Source organism: Rhinatrema bivittatum, chromosome 6 (assembly GCF_901001135.1).
Source record: "Rhinatrema bivittatum chromosome 6, aRhiBiv1.1, whole genome shotgun sequence".
Taxonomy (NCBI): Eukaryota; Metazoa; Chordata; class Amphibia; order Gymnophiona; family Rhinatrematidae; genus Rhinatrema; species Rhinatrema bivittatum.
In genome coordinates, this window is record NC_042620.1 from 18,507,171 (window position 1) to 18,528,618 (window position 21,448).

General features: G+C 49.0%; 1 protein-coding gene across 2 annotated transcripts in view; it reads right to left on the reverse strand.

Annotated features, from left to right (window-relative positions):
- Positions 1–7,452: 7,452 nt before the first annotated feature.
- The window catches only part of SMARCAL1 (SWI/SNF related, matrix associated, actin dependent regulator of chromatin, subfamily a like 1), a 192,129-nt gene continuing 178,133 nt past the window's right edge, over positions 7,453–21,448 (reverse strand). The window contains exons 15-17 of one of the 2 annotated variants that reach the window (XM_029605117.1): positions 16,688–16,788; positions 9,196–9,292; positions 7,453–7,750 (exon numbers count right to left, since the gene is read on the reverse strand). In XM_029605117.1, coding sequence (XP_029460977.1) covers positions 7,556–7,750; positions 9,196–9,292; positions 16,688–16,788 — 393 coding nt within the window. In that variant the 3' untranslated portion in view covers positions 7,453–7,555. The remainder of the gene's footprint in view (positions 7,751–9,195; positions 9,293–16,687; positions 16,789–21,448) is intronic. The other variant, XM_029605118.1, reaches the window with a different exon arrangement.

Genomic DNA, 21,448 nt, shown 5'->3' on the forward strand with positions numbered 1-21,448 from the left:
CGGAGTATGGTAGTTCCGTAGCTGTGTAAGGAGGATTTGTAAGCAGTCAGCGAGTTGGGGGAGGGGTCCTTACGCCATTTATGTTCTTTGTGTCTAAGCATCTGTTTTAGTTTCTTTAATTCGGGCGTGAACCATGTTTTTTTTGTTCTTAAGGGCCGAGTTTATTTCTTTATCTGTCAAGGGGCATATTTTGTTGGCTACAGAGTTCGTAATGTTGAACCAGGAGGAGAGGGCTGAGTCTGTTAGAAAAGTCTAGGTTGTGTAGTTCATTAGAGAGGTGGGAACTGAGGACATCCATGGAGCAGGGTTTCCTAATGTTGATGGTGGTCTTGGGGAGGGGGAGGTCAGTTTTTCCTTTACCGTGAGGTTGGTGGTGATCATCGAATGGTCAAATCAAGGGACTGGGGTACAGGTGGGAGGAGTAGTGTGCGTCAGGCAGGAGTTTATAAAGATAAGATCTAAGGTATGGCCAGCTTTATGGGTAGGACTGTTAATGATTTGCTTAAATCCCATGGTCTTGAAGGAAGCCAGTATGGCATCGAAGTTGGGGGATAGTGGAGTTGCGTCGACATGAAGGTTAAAGTCCCCCATGATAATAGCTGGGGAGTCAGTGTTAATGTGTTTGGCGATGAATTCTATTAGGGGGGGGCATCAGTGTCTAGTAGCCCTGGGGGGGGGGGGGGGGAGTAGATTAGACAAATTTGTAATAGATTTGATTTGAAGAGGCCAATTTCGAGTTTAGAGGCGGTCTTCGCAGTCTGAGGAATTGGTCTTAGATCTTTTTTGGCGGCTAATAGTAGGCCGCTGCTTCTTTTTTTTTGTCTGGGTAGTGAGAATATATCGTAAAGATGTAACAGTAATTTGTTAGTCAAAGCTATGTCAGTGTGTTTAAGCCAGGTTTCAGTTATTGCACAAATGTCTGGCTTCGAGTCTAGTAGGTAGTCACTGAGAATGTGAGGGATTGGGCATTGAAGAGTGTTAGTGAGAAGAGTGTGAGTCCAAGGAGTTGTGTAAGGGGGGAGGTCATGATGAGTATAAGGGATCTTGTTTGGTGGGGTTGGGTAGGGGTAGATGTTTTTTTCTGGTTGCAGTAGAGATGATTGATGATGAGGATGGGGGAAGTTTGCATCTTTGTATGGGTGTAGTGGGTATGGAGTAGTGGAGAGTGGGGTGTAGAAGGGGTGAGAGCGGTTTAGTGAAGCACAGGGAGACAGGGGGTAGGGAGGGGAGGTTGAGGTCATGGCGCACTTAAGTCGCCGCACAAAGGGGTAGGCCCCTTTGGTCGCGCTCCTTCGTGTGAGCGGCGCCGCAGGTGAGGGCCCTGATTTAAAGGGCTTGCTGTCCGTCGTACACTAATGCCGTCTCAGCTGCGCTTGGCCTCCGATAGGCCTAGATGATCTTGGGGGCGCAGTCTGGGACGGGCCATAAGGTTGGAAGCTCGGTCGGGTCTCCGGGGCAGTCGATTGGGTGTGGCGCGAAGGGGCTCTTACCCTGATGGGAGAGGTGCCGATTGTGTGAGCCCGGTGGTGTCCGGAGGCCAAGAAAGAAAGCGTCGCAGGTGAGGGCCCTGATTTAAAGGGCTTGTGTCCATCGTCCGCTAATGCCGTCTCAGCTGCGCCTGGCCTCCGATAGGCCTAGATGATCTTGGGGGCGCGGTCTGGGACGGGCTACGAGGTCGGAAGTTCGGTTGGGTCTCTGGGGCAGTCGATCGGGTGAGGCGCAAAGGGGCTCTTACCCCGATGGGAGAGGCGCCGATTGTGCGAGCCCGGCGGTGTTCAGAGGCCTAGAACTACTAAACCAAAGAAATGATATGCCGAGGTTATGAAATGATATGCCGAGGATATGAAACTATTAATGGCCTTTAATTACAGCAGATCCCTCCTAACATCTAAATGACGATATTGAGTATCTTTTCTTCACCCGAGTCCCTTTGAAAGGAAGGGAGCCATACCAACTTTTGTAAGATGAAAAAATACAAAACCATCCTAGGAAGGAATGAAGGAAATATGAGAATCTACATCACCTTGTCCGAAGAACCCAAAAAAGGGACCCATAAATAATAGAGCCTGCAGCTACGAAATTCATCAGGCGGATTAGATTGCTACCAGAAAATAGCAGATAAAAGCATTGACTCTCTTAGAGGCTCAAAAATGACCAACCAGGTATGACAGCACCAAATTCAGATTCCAGAAAGTTACAGATTATTTTATTGAACAGTGAATATGCTTCACTTTCTGAAGGAAGCAAGTCACATTCAGATAAAGATCTGCCCATCAAATGGTCTCTGATACAGGCAATAGCCGCTACCTGCACCTTATGGAGTTAAGAGCTAATACTTATTCAATCCCCTCTGCCCCACCCCCACCCACTCCAAGGCAAGGATATTTCTGATGCCCTTCTTTTAACAGGATATGCAGACATACCTACATCAGATTTAATGACACAAAGAATTCTCCTTGTCGTGCCACTGAGCCCAAAGCTCTCATGCCATGTGGCCAGCAGAGAGAAAGCAATAGAAGGGAAAAGAAAAAGAATAAAAAACCATCAAAAGGAATATAAAGGAGAAAGGGAAACATGCAGGGCCCTGCTAGATAAAACAGCTTTTGCAGCTCCAGAAACTTTCACCTCAGTAGCTGTGGAGGAGAGCAAAGAACCGTATCTTACAGTCTCTGGAGAAGAAAAGAGACTGAAGGGTTCTGCTTGGGAGGCACAGAGGTGACCACAGCTGCACGTGCTCAGTAGAGCATGCTAACATTTTCTAGAATCTTTGAAATCTAAAGTTCCATGCTGGGCTTCATCACCCATATGTGAGGACTGCCATTTTGTTTGTCCTCAGAGAATGGGAGCTGCTCCTCTTGCAACTCCACTCTGAGAAGCAACTTTTGAGAATGCCAGAAGCAGCATCGGAGGCCCCTGCTCTGAGCCATTCCCTTCTTGAGGTTCCAATATAGCCGCTGAAAATCCGAGTCTAGAAATCAGACTTTCAGTAGAGAGTGCCTATTCTTTGGAATGAGCTACCCAAGATTAGGGTGGAGGCTGACCTGCATCGGATCAGGAAACTTTTAAAGACTTATCTGTTCTCTCTTGCTTTTTCTACATAACCTGTAGAATAGAAGGTGGTGCCCTAACAGAGTAGCAGTCAACCAGCAGTTAATTTTATTCAGATTGTCTATTGCTGTTCTATAATGTTTCTTTTATACACCTTTTTGTTTTCATGTTTTATGGTAGTTTTATTATTTATGTTTTACTGTGTATATAATGTAATTGGCTGAGATTTGTGGATCAGTGGAATACAAATTATTTAAATAAATAACATGGTTCCTATTGACAAGCTTGCTGCCTTGGAGGGAACGGCCTGCAGACGACCCCATCAATGCGGCCTTTCCAGAGCAGATGACTCCATTTGCTGCCCTCTCCTCTTCTCCCCCCAAGATTTACAGATGCTTTCCCTCCCAGTGCTTGACAGCACAATCCACGTGCACTGCAGTCTACCAAGTGCTGTCCGCCATTGCTTCCTCCCTTACCTCTCCTACTTCAGATGGCAAACTGTTCTGTCCATTTGGTTTTTTTTTCACAGCTTTACCAAGCAGTAACTGGGCACAGCCACAGGGCTCAGAAGGGAGGAAAAATAGAGTGTCTTGATAAGTCTTTTTTTTTTTTTTTTTTTAAGGGGAGGCAAGATCTCGGAAGAGAGAAAAGGCATGGGGAGGAAGGGTGAAGAGAGATAATTCCAGCGACAATAGCAGGGAAAACCCTGTTGCAACAACTAGAAGCCCCCTGATTCATTGGCTGTGCTCAACTGAGGGAAAGAGTACAAAACTTTCACTTCAGGAGCAGCCATCTACATGTCTATCTTCATCAGACCTAACCAGGCCTCAGGTTACAGCTTGCCTGCCATCTGCTGGAGATACATGAAATTCTCTCCCTGATCTCTGAAGCATACAGCCAAGTCATGACATACAATCAAGCTGAAAGAACACTTCTGGTAACGAGTTACTTTCCCTATACGTACCCGGATCAGTCTAGACCGTGGGTTGAGCCTCCTGTCCAGCAGATGGAGACAGAGAAAAACTGAAAGGGTATCCTATCAGGACAGAGCCTACCTTGCATCCTTTCAATATTTCTCTGTCTCCAGCAGATTCAGACGGTAGAACCTGCGGTTCCCTTATTTCCTCAGTTTTCTTGTTACTGTGGGAAAAGGAAAACCTTCATGGTGCCTGTGTGTGGCTGCTCCGTGACTTCCATTCTGGAATGGTTTGGTGGGACATTAAGGAAGGATTGAAAAGTGAACTTGCTGCATCAGAGAGACCCAAGATGGCTGCCACACCATGAGCATGGAAGCGACTGAGCTCCGCGTTTCTTTCTGCTGAAACTTGCCTAAATTTTCCTCTGGAACTTTTTTCCTCTCTATTTTTCATGCCGCACACTAAACATAAGGCAAGGATCTGGGAGGTTTTGACCTCAACGCCTGAAATGCCTTATCGCCAAACGCGAATCGAGGAAGCGTTTCATGGTGTGCAGATTGTGCCGGAGAGTGGGGCCGCTGGCGCAGATGGTGGACGCCACACACCTTGGCCGATGAGTTATCTTTAAGCCCCGGCGAGCAGACATCTCCTTCCTTCCCTTACAAACCCCTGATGGAAGGGGGGACGGAACAGCAGCTAGAGGAATCGCCGAGCCAGCTTCCAGGAAAATTGATGGACCCCCAGAGAAGAGGTATGGAACCTGTGCCTACTTCGGAGAGCCTTGAAAATTCAGGCTCCAGGGGGGGAGAGGCTGGAATACGGCTAGATGAGCTGGGTAAGGAAGGCCTTCCAGATAAAGGAGGTGAGAAAAAAGGAATACATGTAGTACTGAATTACCCATTAAGAGTACCTGAGAAAATAACATTTGAAGAGATTTGGAAGGCCCTCACCACAATGAATATGGCTATAATTGACTTAACAAATGTAGTGAAGCAGAATATGGAAAAATCTAATTCCTTGGAGATTAAGGTCCAAACGATTGAAAAATCTTTAGAAACGGTGGACAAAGAAATTAAAAACATAAAAGAGGTACAAGTTAATCTTATAAGATCTGAATCCTATGCTAATGGAAAGATTGATTTTCTGGAAAATCAACTATGGAAAAACAACTTAAGAATTTTGAACTTTCCAAAAACAAAATGGATGCCATTAAAAGATTTAATCAAAAGCTATTTTATAAATATTTTGACCTACACAGAAATAACATTACCAATAATGTCGAGATTTTATTATATACCTGAAAGACCAAGAAAAGAGAAAGTGCAGCAAGAAGAGTTGTTGGACAAAAATACCCCCACAGATAATTTAACAGTCCCCGGAGCCTTTCTCCCCCGAAGTTCTCTGGGAAGGAGTGGCCACCGAAGAGTCGATGACGAAGGGTTCCCCCTTGTCCTTGGGCTTCAATGGCATTGATGCTGGGCTGGAAGGGTCGGACTTACCTGAACCAAAAAACTTCTCCATCTTATCCAGCCTGGCCCGACGGTCCTTGGAGTCATCCGCAAGCATGGAACGCAGCCCCAAATATTGTATGATGCCCCCAGGTACAGGATGCACATTTATTTATTTATTTATTTAATTCAATTCTTTTACTATACCGATACTCAAGACGAGGTCTTATCGTACCGGTTTACAATATAACAGGGGAAACCAATTAACAGCTAAGTAGAAGGTAAAGTTACAAAAAACAGGGAGCGAAAAACATGGGAGATGGAAGACAGGAAAGATTTAAAACGATAACTGCAGAGTGATAAAATAATCAACTAAAAACCATAGAGTAGCGAGACTTAAATAGAGATATATCCTAGGTGATTATTAACATAATATATCCTGTGGGAGGAGGAGACAAGGAGAGGTGAGCGGGGGGGGGGGGGGGGTGTCAGGGCAGGGACTGGAAAGGGGAGGGGAGGCGTGATTAGGGAAGAAATCGAAGGGTGAGAGTCAATGTTGGTTGATCGAGGTTCCTTCAACAGTAAGCTTGTGTGAACAACCAGGTTTTCAGTTTCTTTCTGAAGGAGAGATGGCATTGTTCTTGGCGTGTATCTGGGGGAAGCGAATTCCAATGGAGCGGACCTGCTGTTGAAAGTGCTCGCTTGTGAATAGAGTTGTGGACTGAGGATTTTTTGGGGGGGGCCTTGAGCGAGCCTTTGTAGGTGGTTCTAGTCGGCCTTGCGGAAGTATGTAGTTCGAGAGGGATGGCGAGTTGGAGTGTGGACTGTTGGTAGACGGATTTGTGGATGATGGTGAGAGCCTTGAAGAGTATTCTGTATTGGATGGGTAGCCAATGTAGGATTTTTAGGATTGGTGTGATGTGGTCCTTACGACGTGTGTTTGTAAGAATCCTGGCCGCTGCGTTTTGCAGCATCTGTAGAGGTTTAGTAGTAGAAGCTGGGAGACCGAGTATAGAGCGTTACAATAGTCGATCTTTGAAAACAGAATGGCTTGAAGCACTGAATGGAAATCCTGGAAGTGTAAGAGCGGTCTTAGCTGCTTCAGGACCTGAAGCTTAAAGAAACATTCTTTGGTTGTAGCGTTAATGAACTTTTTGAAATTCATTCTAGAGTCAAGGGTGGCCCCACATATCGTGAGGATCCATTAAGGACATAGTCCAGGGGCACAGACGGAAGTCCAATGCCGCCATGAGGCACACAGAAGATCGCAAGGGCATGACAGCCGGTGGCCACTGAAGGAGAGGAAAAAACTCACTGACTAACGAGAAAAACACACGGGGAGCCAAAGAGAGACTCAGTGCAGAGCAAAAAACGTACTTTGTGGAACTTTTTCCACAAAAAAGAGCAAGAGCTCCACCACCACAAGGCAGTAGCTCTGCGGAAAAGAAGAGACTGAAAACAGACCCCGCGTGGATGCATAGATAGTGGCATGCTCAGTGTGGTATGCTCAGTGTGCCAGTGAAAGTTTCTAGAAACTTTGACAGAAGTTTTCCGTGCCAGGCTCCATCTGATGATGTCACCCATATGTGAGGACTAATATCCTGCTTGTCCTAGGAGAATAGTAGTTCTGAACCATTCAGACCAGGGACACTGAAAATTTCACAGCTTATTTTTCCTAATGGGGATCTCAGAATTTGAGCTTACAACCTTTTGGCTGCCATCCAGGGACTTTACCAAAGGAGCAGCGCTTCTGGCTGATTTGGGAGAACTCTAGCCAGCTTGTTCATATCTATTCCCTTAACAGGCCAGTCACAGACCCCAGGCCAGTCTGGTTTTCAGGATATCCACAATCAATATACATGAGATGAATCTGCATACAATTCAGACATGGTCTCATGCATATTCATTGGATATCATGAAAACCTGACCAGTTGGGAGTTGCTGGGAACAGGTCTGAGAATTTGCCCCGAGTGCTTAACACTTCTGGCTTCTATTTATTCCTCTAGATGTCTTACACCGATAACTACTGTAAGCAGAGATCTCTCTTTAACACAGTTTTTATTTACACATACTCAAAATAAAACATCTATAAATTACAGTGATTGAATAGAAGCCATTTGATCACACTGACACGCCACCCAATCATTGACTGCTGAAGTAGTCATCGATGCGCCTCTTTTTGCAGGGACTTGCTGAGGAAGTGCTGACCGTGCTGGGGGTGGCATTCGTCTGCTCCATCTCCTGGCACGCCTCCAGCAGCAAGGCCTCGTCCATTTCATCTCCATCTTCTGAGAATGACCTCTGGAACAGGTCATAGATGGCCTTCTGCTTTGGATCCTGCGGGGCAAATGAACCCATCTGAAATTATGGGAACTATCCCTGGCAACAATGCTCAACTGGTGTGGATCCTTCCTCACCACGCTGCCCAAGAGAAAACAGGCAGTCTGAGGTGTGAAGGAGCTAGACAAACGGGCCGATTCAGTAAAGTCCGCGGGAGAGTGGGCGATCTGTGCATGCGATTCAGTATGCTAATTAGGCCCGGCGGTAAACCAGGTAAAAGGAGGCGCTAGGGACACTAGTGCGTCCCTAGCGCCTCCTTTTGGACCGGAGTGGCGGCTGTCAGCGGGTTTGACAGCCGACGCTCAATTTTGCCGGCGTTGGTTCTCGAGCCCGCTGACAGCCACGGGCTCGGAAACCGGACGCCAGCAAAATTGAGCGTCCGGTTTTTGACCCAACAGCCGCGGGACGACTTCAAATTTTTTTTATTTTTTTTTTACTTTTGGAAAGTTTCTGGACCTCTGACAATATCGCCATGGTATTAAGTCGGAGGGTGCACAGAAAAGCAGTTTTTACTGCTTTTCTGTGCACTTTCCCGGTGCCCGAAGAAATTAGCGCCGACCTTTGGGAAGGTGCTAATTTCTGAAAGCAAAATGTGCGGTTTGGCTGCACATTTTGTTTTCTGAATCGCGCGGGAATACCTAATAGGGTCCTCAACATGCATTTGCATGTTGCGGGCGCTATTCGGTTTGGGGGATTGGACGCGCGTTTTCAGCCCCTTACTGAATAAGGGGTAAGGGAAAACGCACGTCCAATGGCGGGTTAAGAGTGCTTCCAGGTAACACTTTAGTAGACTGAGATAAGAATTATCCAATGTTAGGGTTATATACTATATTAGCTCTGAAGACCAGGGTGCCCAGTTTTCTCCAGCACCAAAATGGCTACTAGAAATCTAAATTTCAAACTGGAGCAGAACACAAGTCAGCGAGAGAGGGAATGTGTGCTAGTTTTTCAAGGTTTATTGACATAGTGACCACTTGTTCCTATGTAGCAAACACATGCTGAAAGACTAAATGGACAGAGTGGGAGGTGAGGCAGCGATTGTGTGTGTATTTATGACAAATAAACTGTTGGATGTTTCCTTTCGATATAGCCAAAGTTTGGTGAAATCTAGAAGTCTTCAAGCACGACAGATACTGTGAGATTTTTAGTTGCACCATCACCAGTGCATAAAGAACAGAAACAGAATTAACTACCTGTCAATTTCCACTTTTATTTAAAAAAATGACATTAACACTAGTTTACTAGTTTAAGAAAATGTTAATGTGCAGATTCTGCGGCTCCAGGAGCCATGCTATTGCTCCCAGTATTAACTACGCCTCTGAATAAGTCACTAAACTAAAGCCTTTTGGGATTAATGGCTCAAGGCAAAACTCCTGTAGCAGAGGTTAGAGCTGCCGGTAATGCCCAGCCCAGTGAGGACGAGGGCTGTTTGCATCCATTACCTTACAGAAGAAATCAGTCGATTCTGCAGTTTCTGAGAAATTTGTTTCCGACAGGCCAGCCTGGCCAAGAACCTTCATCTTTTCTTGAATCATAGGCCTGTGGGGACAAAGAGGGTTTTTTTTCACCATGCTAGGAAGCTTTAACATTCTATCATATTCTTGCAATCTTATTTTCTGCTCCTTGAGAAATTGCAGAACATTTCTCTTCAGGTGCTTGAATCCTCCCAATCAGTTCACTAAATTTTGTCCAATGCACCACAAGTGGTAAATCTAAATATTGCTTCCTTCCGCTATTCTTAATAGTTATCATAACTCCGAGATGGCAGTATAGCAGAGTGCTAAGAGCAGAGCTGGAAATCAGGCTCTAAAGGAAAATTAGTTTCTTACCTGATAATTTTCGTTCCTGTAGTACCAAGGATCAGTCCAGGACACCTGGGTTGTGACTCCGCACCAGTAGATGGAGACAGACTAAAACTTGTGGGCGGAGCCATATATGCCCCTGTGCCGGTCACAGCCCCTCAGTCATACGTAATGTCAAAGTAGAAAAGCCATAAGGCAACCATAGCTAACTATACAAACTTGTTAAATAAACGGAAATATTTCCAACACCCCTACAGGAACCAGACTCCCTAACCGGGAGAGCGAATAACAAGGGGTCAGCGTAGTGAAAAACAACAATGAGCGGACTCTCCGTTACTATAGCACAGCGCTGCGGGCGGGATCCTGGACTGATCCTTGGTACTACAGGAACGAAAATTATCAGGTAAGAAACTAATTTTCCTTTCCCTGTACGTACCAGGATCAGTCCAGGACACCTGGGATGTACCAGAGCTAACTTACCTAGGGTGGGAAGCAGAGAGTCCCGCTCGGAGTACCCTCTCACCAAAACCCCCAGCATCAGTAGCCCGAACATCCAACCGGTAATGTTTACTGAAGGTATGCAATGATTTCCAGGTAGCCGCCCTACAAATCTCTGGAGGCGACACCTGAGAAGATCCCGCCCAGGACGCAGCATGAGATCGCGTCGAATGAGCCCGAAGACCCACCGGCGAAGATTTACCCCGCATAATGTACGCGGAACCAATGGCCTCCTTGAGCCAACGGGCGATCGTCGTGCGGGACGCCGCAGAACCTTTCGTCGGACCCGAGGTCAACACAAACAGGTGATCCGTCAACCGAAAAGAATTAGTGACTTCTAGATAGCGAAGAAGGGACCTCCGCACATCCAGTTTTCTCAATTCTCTCGATTTCGGGTCTGAAGAGTCCCCAACCGCGAAAAGCGGGAAGCCCAAACGATTGATTCAAATGAAAAACCGACACGACCGTAGGCAGAAAAGAGGGTACTGTCCGCAAGGAAACCCCCGAATCGGAAATGCGCAAGAAGGGCTCCCTACAGGACAGGGTCTGCAACTCGGACACCCGGCGAGCCGACGCAATCGCTACCAGGAAGACAGTCTTCAACGTAAGGTCCTTGAGCGTAGAACGCTTTAGGGGTTCAAACGGAACTGAGCATAAGGCCGAGAGCACCCAGTTGAGGTTCCAAGACGGACAAGGGAGCCACAAAGGACGGAGGTGTTTCGCCCCCCGAAGAAAACGGGAGATATCCGGATGGAGAGCCAGGGACACTCCCCGGACCTTACCACGCAAACAACCAAGCACCGCGACTGGGACCCGAAGGGAACTGCACGCTAAGCCTTTGGCCAGCCCAGCCTGGAGAAAAGCCAAAATATCGGAAATAGCAGCGGAAGTGGGATCCAGACCCCGCTCCACGCACCATTCCTCCAAAACTACCCAGACTCGAACAGAAGCCAGAGACGTAGACTGCTTCCTAGATTGCAGCAACGTGGCAACCACTGCGGCCGAGTAGCCTTTTTGCTTCAAGCGATACCTCTCAAAAGCCATGCCGCGAGACAGAAGTGATCCGCATCCTCCAACCAGACGGGGCCCTGACGGAGGAGCTCCGGAAACCCCTGGAGACGGAGGGGGGGCCTCCACCTACAACTGCATGAGGTCCGTGAACCACGGGCGCCGCGACCACTCCGGTGCTACCATGACCACGTTGGACGGGTGCAACCCTAAGCGCCGAAGGAGTTCGCCTATCATCGGCCACGGGAAACACCTACAGCAACAGAACCGTCGTGACACCCTCGGCTCTACACAATTGACGTCGGCTGTAGAAATCGTGGGGCCTTCGCGTTGTGGTAAGCGGCCATCAGATTCATATGGGGCATCCTCCACTTCTCACAGATGAGAAGAAAAGCGTCGTCTGCCAGCTCCCCCTCTCCGGTGTCCTGGTGAGGACGACTGAGAAAATTCGCCGGGATGCCGTCGACTCCGGCGATGTGAGCCGCTGCGATGTTGCTGAAATGTTTCTCGGCCCAACTCAGCAAGAGCCGAGCCACCGCCATCACCAGTGGGCTTCGTGTCCCGCCTTGGCAATTGATGTAGGCCACGGTGGTCGCAATGTCCGACAACACTCGGACCGCCGTTCCCCGAACCAACGGCAGACAGGACGGCAGCGCCAGATGAGCCGCTCTGGTCTCTGGCCGGTTGATGGACCAATGCGCTCGCGTCCCCGACCACCGGCCTTGTTCGGACTTGCCGAGGCAAACCGCTCCCCAGCTGGAAAACTGGAATCCGTGGCCACCACCGTCCAGCTGGGGACTAGCAGGGACACACCACCAGGACAGGCTGGATCTCGTGTGAGACGTGAGAAGAAGTAGCAGATGAAACTCCTCTGACACCGGCTTCCAGCGGGATAGCCACGAGGACTGGTAGTCGAAGAGACAATAACTGCCTCACCCGATACTGAAGCTTGCATATCCGGTCCTGGGCTAGGAACACCTTGCCCTGTTTTGTGTCGAATAAAGCTCCAAGGTATTCCACGGACTGGGGGGTACCAGTCAACCCTTTTTGAAGTTAACGACCCAGTCCAGCGACTGCCAGAGCTGTAAGACCCTGGTCACTACCAGACGGCACTGGGTCTCGGACTTGGCTCCAAACAACCAATCGTCCGAATAGGGATGAGCCAGGAACCTTCCCGGCGGAGCTGCGCTGCCACCATCACCATCAACTTTGTGAAGGTCTGAGGAGCCGTAGCAAGACTGAACGGAGGCGTCCGGAACTGGTAATGCTTTCCCATGATGCAGAACCTGAGAAAACGGTGGAACGATTGCTGGATACCGAAATGGAGGCACGCTTCCGTAAGATCCAGAGAGGCCAGGAATTCGCCTGGACGTACCGAGGCAATCCGCGAGCGAATCGTTGCCATTCTGAAGGGAGGAACGCGAAGACATCGGTCTACGCCCGTCAAATCCGAGATAGGCCTTGACGTGCCGTCTTACTTAGACACGATGAAATAAACGAAGTAACGGCCCTTGCCATGCTGACCGGGAGGTACGGGGCAATAGCCCCCAGGCTCCCCAAGCGTCGAAGGGTGCCCAGCACTGCTGCCCTCTTCTCCAGACACTTGCAGGGCGAGACCAGGGACACGTCGGATGGAGTTCGAGCAAAATCTAACGTGTAGCCGTGTCGAATCACGTCGAGGACCCACGGATCCGTCGCTACCTTGGCCCATTCCCCGAAGAATAACGTCAACCTCGCCCCGATGTTTGTAACAACGGCTTGAGGTTGAAGCGAGGGATGGGCCGGCCGTATCTTATTGCGAAGCTTTGGGCCCTGTTCCTGACGGGGTACCTCCCTGTCCCCGGAACCGATTCCCCCGAAAGGACTGCAGCCGCTGAGAGGAGCGGGAGGAGACCGACCTGTAGGAAGACCCTGCAGACCTCTGAGGACGCGACCTCCCGTGAGGACGCGACCTCCCGTTTCCCCGAAAACGGGACCGCCCAACGAATACGGACCGAGCTCTGGACCTGCCCTCAGGCCACCTTAAGCCCTGTTCTCCCCAAGAGACAGCATCAAATCATCGAACTCCTTGCCGAAGAACAGCTTGCCCTTGAACGGCAGCGCATCCGCCGCCCGAGTGCGCGGCCACAAACGACGGCACGCCGAGACGGAAGGCACCATGGCTCGCGCCGAAGTGCGAAGAAGAGCATGTAACGCCTCCGCCCCGTACGCGATCGCCGCCGCCAAACGATCCGTCTGTGATGACTCCTCTGCAGATAGATCCGCGGTGGCCTGACAAACCGGCTCCCAGCGCAGACTGGCCCGCATGATGAAGTTGGCACAGATGGCGGGCTGGACTCCCAAAGCTGAGACCTCAAATCTCTTTGAGCTGCACCTTCAGCTTCCAGGCCTGTATGTCTCGGAGAGCAGTAGCCCCCCGTGACCGGGATCCTCGCCCTCTTCGTCACCGCGGAGACCGTCGCATCCACCGTTGGGAACCGGAGGAGATCTAAACCATCTTCAGGGAGCGGATAGAGCTTATCCCTAGCCTTACTGACCTTGAGGCATAAGTCCAGTGTATCCCATTCCCAAAACAGGATATCCGTAGACGAAAAAGAAAAGGAAATGCCACTGCTGGGCCCATGAAAACCCCACAGTACCGGGTCCATATGGGCTTCCTGTCGGGCTACCACCGGCGGCGCAGCTATCCCCAGCTCTTGGAGCCTGGCGGGAATAAGTGGGGCAGTTCTTCCCTGCGAAAAGATGGACCACCTTAGGGTCGGCCCCTTTCACGGCCTGCGCCCCTTTGCCCGCGGAGGGCTGAGTGGGATCATCTCCTGTCGGCCCTTGGGTCCCCGACGGAGGCACTTCCGAGTAATCCTCACCTTCCTCTGACATGGAGTCGCTGTCGCTGTCAGAGTCCTGCGGGACCCCCCTGAGAGGCCGCTTCCCTTTGGGTGGAGCGTGGAGCAAATCCGTGGGGCCCTTGGACCCCTTCTTCGGAGGACCGGACCGAGACGCTCCCCTGGCCGCTTCTGGATGACTGCGCTCGCGGCTTTTATAGTGGGGGAGTTTGCGCAACCGCAGCGCAAAATAAAAAAACCTCAGAAAACTCCCCGGAGCCCGACAAACTCTCATCTACACTTGTAGCCTCAGGGGACCCGGTTCCCCGAGACATCCCCCTCCCCATCGGCCCCTGCTGCAGGGAAAACGCGGGAAGAGGGCCGGCATCCCCTGCCGTCTCCCGCGCGATTTCGCGGGCGGGGCCTAAAATGGCCGCCACTCCCGCGCTGGGCAGGAAACTCCGGAGGCTTGACTGCTGCTGCACTGCTGCGCGGCAGCGAACAAACGGGCCGAGAACGGCTGCTCCGCGGCCTCCCAGAAGGACCTATACCTCCCGGACGCAAGAGGAACACGGGTCCTCCCTAGAAAAGCGCGCGCGCGCCGAGCCGCAGGCCCGACAAATCGATCCCCGAGGCATTCGCGCGATCGCGGCGCGAGAAGAAATCAAAGTAAAATTAAAATTAAAATTTACCCCCCCCCGGCAATCGGCGACCCCACCCCGAGGGACCCCGAGACAGAGCCGAACGTAAGGGAGAGCCGGCGGGACGCAAAGTTCAAAAGAAAACATTTTTTTTTTTTTTTTCCAAACCTGTCGCTGTCCTCGGTCCTGGGGCCCTGCTCCAGCGGGGGTGAGTGAACCGGGCTCCCCGGTGTCACCCCCGACGCTGCCACTGGAATAGCCGGGTTCTCAACCCTGGCAGCGGCCTCTACCAGGGGGGGATGGTCCCCTCAGAACCTTCCAACCCCCCTGGGAGGTAGGGCGGATGGGACTTCCTCACAGGAAATTGAAGAAAAATAAAGAAAAATATTTTGGAAGAAACAAAAAGACTGGAACTATAGCCAACCAGTACTGACTTAACAAAACACAGAAAAAAAAAAAACCTCAACCCTGACTAACTACCAGTACCAGGGCAGGCAGAGGCTGTGACTGGACCTGCACCATCTACTGGAGACAGAGTAAGACTGAGGGGCTGTGACCGGCACAGGAGCATATGTAGCTCCGCCCACAAGTTTTAGTCTGTCTCCATCTACTGGTGCGGAGTCACAACCCAGGTGTCCTGGACTGATCCTGGTACGTACAGGGAACTAAGATTACTGAGTGACCTTGAACCAGTTACTTAACCTAACCCTCATCTGATTACAGAGGGTCAGGAAAGAAGGGCTAGAGTTTAGCCACTAGACCAAAAGAGTCTGAAGGGACAGAGGGTCTAAGATATGAACTGCAGCCCAGAAAGCTTGTTGCTTATAGGCTATGCCTATTTGCTTTTCCTCTGTGTCTGCTGAGGTAAAGGAAAGCAGTGCTTTTACAGGGAGGGAGCTTGTGGAGATCATATATGGTCAGGAACAGACCGATGCTGGACAAAAAAAAAAAGAATCATAAGAACATAAGAAGTTGCCATGCTGGGTCAGACCAAGGGTCCATCAAGCCCAGCATCCTGTTTCCAACAGAGGCCAATCCAGGTCACAAGAACCTGGCAAGTACCCAAACACTAAGAAGATCCCATGCTACTGATGCAATTAATAGCAGTGGCTATTCCCTAAGTAAACTTGATTAATAGCCGTTAATGGACTTCTCCTCCAAGAACTTATCCAAACCTTTTTTGAACCCAGCTACACTAACTGCACTAACCACATCCTCTGGTAATAAATTCCAGAGCTTAATTGTGCATTGAGTGAAAAAGAATTTTCTCTGATTAGTCTTAAATGTGCTACTTGCTAACTTCATGGAATGCCCCCTAGTCCTTCTATTATTCAAAAGTGTAAATAACCGATTCACATCTACTCGTTCAAGACCTCTCATGATCTTAAACACCTCTATCATATCCCCCCTCAGCCATCTCTTCTCCAAGCTGAAAAGCCCTAACCTCTTCAGCCTTTCTTCATAGGAGAGCTGTTCCATCCCCTTTAACATTTTGGTTGCCCTTCTCTGTACCTTCTCCATTGCAACTATATCTTTTTTGAGATGCGGCGACCAGAATTGTACACAGTATTCATGGTGCGGTCTCACCATGGAGCGATACAGAGGCATTATGACATTTTCCGTTCTATTAACCATTCCCTCCCTAATAATTCCTAACATTCTGTTTGTTTTTTGACTGCTGCAGCACACTGAGCCGATGATTTTAAAGTATTATCCATTATGATGCCTAGATCTTTTTCCTGGGTGGTAGCTCCTAATATGGAACCTAACATTGTGTAACTGCAGCAACGGTTATTTTTCCCTATATGCATCACCTTGCACTTGTCCACATTAAATTTCATCTGCCATTTGGATGCCCAATCTTCCAGTCTTGCAAGGTCCTTCTGTAATGTATCACAATCCGCTTGTGATTTAACTACTCTGAATAATTTTGTATCATCCCCAAATTTGATTACCTCACTTGTCGTATTCCTTTCCAGATCATTTATATAAATATATTGAAAAGCACATCAGAGCGGTTCATCGTCCTGACAGCAGCCCAGCAAGCAAACTTCATGCCTTAGGCTTTCTGCTTTAACAAAGATTTCTAAATATCTAGGAATGATCTATTTCATCTCAGGTACAAAAGATCCTTCAAAGGAAGCCCATGCTTTATTTTCCTACCAGAGGAAGTCATCAGCAGTGCCTTTTGCAACGAGATAATGAATATTCACTGAATTGGTCTGTCCGATTCGATGCACACGATCTTCTGCTTGTATGAGAACCTGGAGAATAAAAGGAGATGCTTTAGAGGTAGCGCTGAAATCCATTTCTCCACCACTCTGCATGCTTTCTTTATTAGTTCTTGGCTACTGCCGAGTAAACCTCATAGATGAAAATCGAGGGGGTGGGGTGGAGATTGCCCCTCACTGATTCCAATACTTTACCATTTTCCTCTTTTGATAACTTGTGAATGAAAAGAGAAATAAAAACAGCTTAGAAAGACCTGCTGAGCAGACACGACTACAGTGAAATTAGCTCTTACTTGATAATTTCCTCCCCTTGAGTCCAGTCAGACCAGTCCACATGAATGGGTTATGTTCATCAACCAGCAGATGGAAACAGAGACCAATAGGTTCGCTGCTGTCACCCCTTATGTGCATCTGCGCTGACCTCAGCCTGCCAGCATTACCTGTAACAAGCTAGCTGTATATAACTTCAACTGAAATCAATCATCATCATTTACATGGTTCTCTCTCTCTTTTTTTTTTAAACTACCAGAGGACTTCCAGAAGAATAAGGAAGTAGGCAGCAGATATAGAATGTTTCATAAACAAATGTTAAATTACTCACCAGCACAGAAACAGGAAATCCCAGTTCTTTAATACCATTCCAAATCGAGAAGGAAGAGATACACAAGACTGGCAGCATGGGGAAGGTCCTGGACTTGTCTGAATGGAATCAAGGAGGGGAAATTATCAGGTTTCACTTTCCTCATCATCCTGTCAGACCAGTTCAGACGAATAGGATGTTTCCAAGCTACTTCTGAATAGGGCAGGATGCTGCCAACCCTGCTGGCAACACCTCAGAGGCAAAGGAGGCCTCCTCCCTGACCCTGATGTCTATATAGGAAGCTCAGAAAGAATGCAACGAAAACCAAGTCGCTACCTACTGAAGCTCTGCCCAAGTAGCAGCTGGATCCCTCGTGGACTGAGCCATCAAGTTTTGGTAAGGGCCTACCAGAAACTATAGAAACTCCCCTCATAACCTCTTTACTCCCAGGTTCCCTTGCAGTTACCATTGCCGCCTTACCTTTCACATAGCTAATACAGATCCCCAAAACATGATCAAACCTCCTAGAGGCATCAAGGACATCGAGATATCTCACATCCATTGTGAGAAGCAGCCTGAACTACCAAGTCTCACACTTGCTGAATGAAGGTAGACCAATCATCTACATCAAAGAAAAGGTGGAAGCCACCTTAGGCAGAAAACGAAGGAACCTGACCATATCCTATGTAATCAACCAAAAAATAAAAAAGAGCTCTCTGCAAGAAAAACCCTTGCTACTCTGAAATTCTGCGAACTGAACCAATAGCCAATAGAAAAAGGACAGCCTTCAAGGCAAGCAACTTGGAGAAACGACCCTGACAGTGTCAACTGCAATACCACCAAAATGGCAAAACTAGATTCTGGTCCCAAGATGAAACAGAAACCTTTAATGGAGGTCTAACATGTTTGAAGCCCCACAAAAAAAAAAAAAAGAGACAACATATTTGAATGAAAAGGCAAAGGTCTTGTTGTGCTCCTCCTGTGGCTGGAGCCACGGGAGGTGCTTACCTTCGCGACCCAGAGGCCGCAGAAGCTGGGGCCTTGCCTGAAGCTACCAACCAGCCTTCTTACCGTGGTCCGGCCGCCATCTTCCCAGCGCGGTAAGAGCCATGCCGGGACTCCCCAATGCGGCAGGAGGCCACCGACATCCCTTGCTCCCTCCGGGGGGAAGGGCCCTCGTCCTCGGGCCTTCCTGCGGCAGGGAAGCCGCTCCTCGGCCTATCTTCGCGGCTTGGACGCCACGGCTCCCTTGTCGGGCCTGGTTGAGGCCTGCTCTGGCTCCTCCTCACGCTGCTCTGCATTGCTGCTGTCCAGGGTCCTGGACTTCCTATTCCTGCTCCTCCTAGGGGGCAGGTCCGCGGCTCTCTTCCCTACTTAAAGGGCCAGCACAGGTGTGGCCCCCTGGAGACTCCTCCCTGGGTGTTATCCTTCTAGCCCTACAAAAGGGCTCTTCAGCTATTCCTCCAGGGCCTTGGCAAGGAGCAAGTTCCTTGCTGGAGCTAGTTCTTCCTGAGCTGGTCTCTGGTGGACTTCTCATCACCACTCCTGCCTGGTCCATGTTGTTCCAGCCCTGATGTCTCCATGTTCCGCTCCAGTCCAGATGCCTCCATGTTCCGCTCCAATCCTGATGCCTCCATGGTCCGCTCCAATCCTGATGTCTCCATGTTCCGTTCCAGTCCAGATGTTCCATCCTGGTCCTGATACTCCAGGTCCTGAACAACCCGTGCCTCCGGAGATTCCTTGCTTTTAACCCGAGTTCCAAGTTCCAAGTTTTATCTGCTCCTGAATCCAGTTCAGACTCTGGAGGATCCGAGGGGTTGCTTCACTCCTGTGCTCTGAGACTTCCTGAGCTTGTCCTGCTCCCCATGTGGTCCGCGACCAGTCATCCGGCTGTGTAGGACACGTTGGGGACAGCATGGTCCACAACCAGCCTCTGGGCTGTGTAGGGTGCCTGAGGGTCTTGCTCGCCCCCTCTGTGTCTTATGTCTACGTTCCAAGTCTTCAAGGACTTTCCTCACCTGCTCCAAGTCTTCAAGGACTTTCCTCGCTTGTTTCAGCCTTCCAGACAAGGTCCGTCTCACCACAGGGGCACACTTCTCTCGTCCCCGCAGATCCGCACCAGTTGGCGATGGCCCTAAATAGAACTGGGCACATCTTCCCGGAATCGGGAGTGCCCCCTAGCGCTCCCGCCTGCGGCTCAGCAACAGGTCTACCCTGTCTACTGCAGCATAGGGGAAACCCATACCTGCAAGGAACAATCCAAATCCTTGAAGAACCTTCCTGTAAAAATACAGAACCATGATCACTGGACCTTCGCTAGGAATACCTTGCTTCCTAGAGTTTAAAATTCCAAAAGACACTCCAAATTTGCACATAAGCTAATGACCAGAAAACTTTCTAGCCTTTAAAAGAGTAGCCACGACAGCCTGAGAATATCCTTCATACTAAACATGCCCCTCAAAGGACCAGGCCATAAGACAAAATTGAACTGGATCTTCATGAAGAACTGGACCCTGCAACACCAAGTCCTTATATCAAGGATGCTGAAACCAACCTGCAGCTACTAGGAACACCAGACCTGGAAGGTCCAAAATCCTGGTTTGGCCTCTGTTGGAAACAGGATGCTGGGCTTGATGGACCCTTGGTCTGACCCAGCATGGCAATTTCTTATGTTCTTAAAGGCCACAATAGCGTGTTGGTTGAAGGAGGCTATTGGTTCCGCATATATCTGTCATGGTCGACCCATCCTGGAGGGGTTAAGGACTCATTCTACCCGTTTGCAGGCAGCCTCTTGGGCAGAATGTCAAGTGGTTTTGCCGCAAGAAATTTGCAGGGTGGCTACTTGGAAGTCTTTACATACCTTTGCCAGACACTACCGATTGGTCATCTAGGCCCCGGATGTCGGCAGCTTCGGTGAATTCTTACTCTTCCCCCCACCCCCTGCTTCAGGTGTATCTATCCCGATACCCTGAATTGATGGAGGGTTCCTTTGACTCGCTGTGGGTGGCATAAACCAAAAATAAAAAAAGTAAAGAGCAAGGGCTGAGAGATGCTCAACAGGATCTCTGAGCAGGGCAGATCCCATGGCAGTGCAGAGGCCACAGGAGAGATGGTAAGGTGTGCATGCTTGATTTGATACCTGGGGGTATTCTGCAGTGGCTATGCAGAAGTTTTGGTAGCAATATGGCAGGAAGAGGCTTGCGTTGCAGTAGCTACAAAGTTAGAAGTACGCACATGGGGGAGTGAAGATATTCTATTGTGGTTGTTTAGAGCAGCAGGCAGGGAAGTGCATCAGCGATCTGAATATCCCAGTGTGGGATCAGCAATAGCTGATTCTCCCACCAATGCAGGCAGAGAACCTGGTGGCCATTTTAATAGTACATGGGAGTGAGAAGGTCATAGACTCCCTGCCTCTCCCCAGCTGAGCAAGCCTTCTGGAGGGGTGAAAGCTGGCAATGAGATCCCTAGGCTGACTCCTCCTCCTGTGGAAACTGACTCTGTGGTGTGGGACACAGTCTCTAAAGACTTTATAGTGCCTCTAACAAGCTATTTTAGATTTAATTCTTAGTGGAACACAGGATTTGGTGAGAGAGGTAACAGTGGTGGGGTCACTTGGCAATAGTGATCATAACATGATCAAATTTAAACTAATAACTGGAAGGGGGACAATAAGTAAATCTACAACTCTAACACTAAATTTTCAAAAGGGAAACTTTGATAAAATGAGGAAAATAGTTAGAAAAATTCTGAAAGGTGCAGCTGCAAAGGTTAAAAGTGTTCAACAGGCATGGACATTGTTTGAAAATACAATCCTAGACGCGCAGTCCAGATAAATTCCTTGCATTAAGAAAGGTGGAAGGAAGGCAAAACGATTACCGTTAAAAGGTGAGGTGAAAGAGGCTATTTTAGCCAAAAAACATCCTTCAAAAATTGGAAGGATCCATCTGAAGAAAATAGGATAAAGTATAAGCATTGTCAAGTTAAGTGTAAAACATTGATAAGACAGGCGAAGAGAGAATTTGAAATGAAGTTGACCGTAGAGGCAAAAACTCATAATAAAAACTTTTATTTATTTATTTAAAGTCTTTTCTATACCGTCGTTAAGCGGGTGCC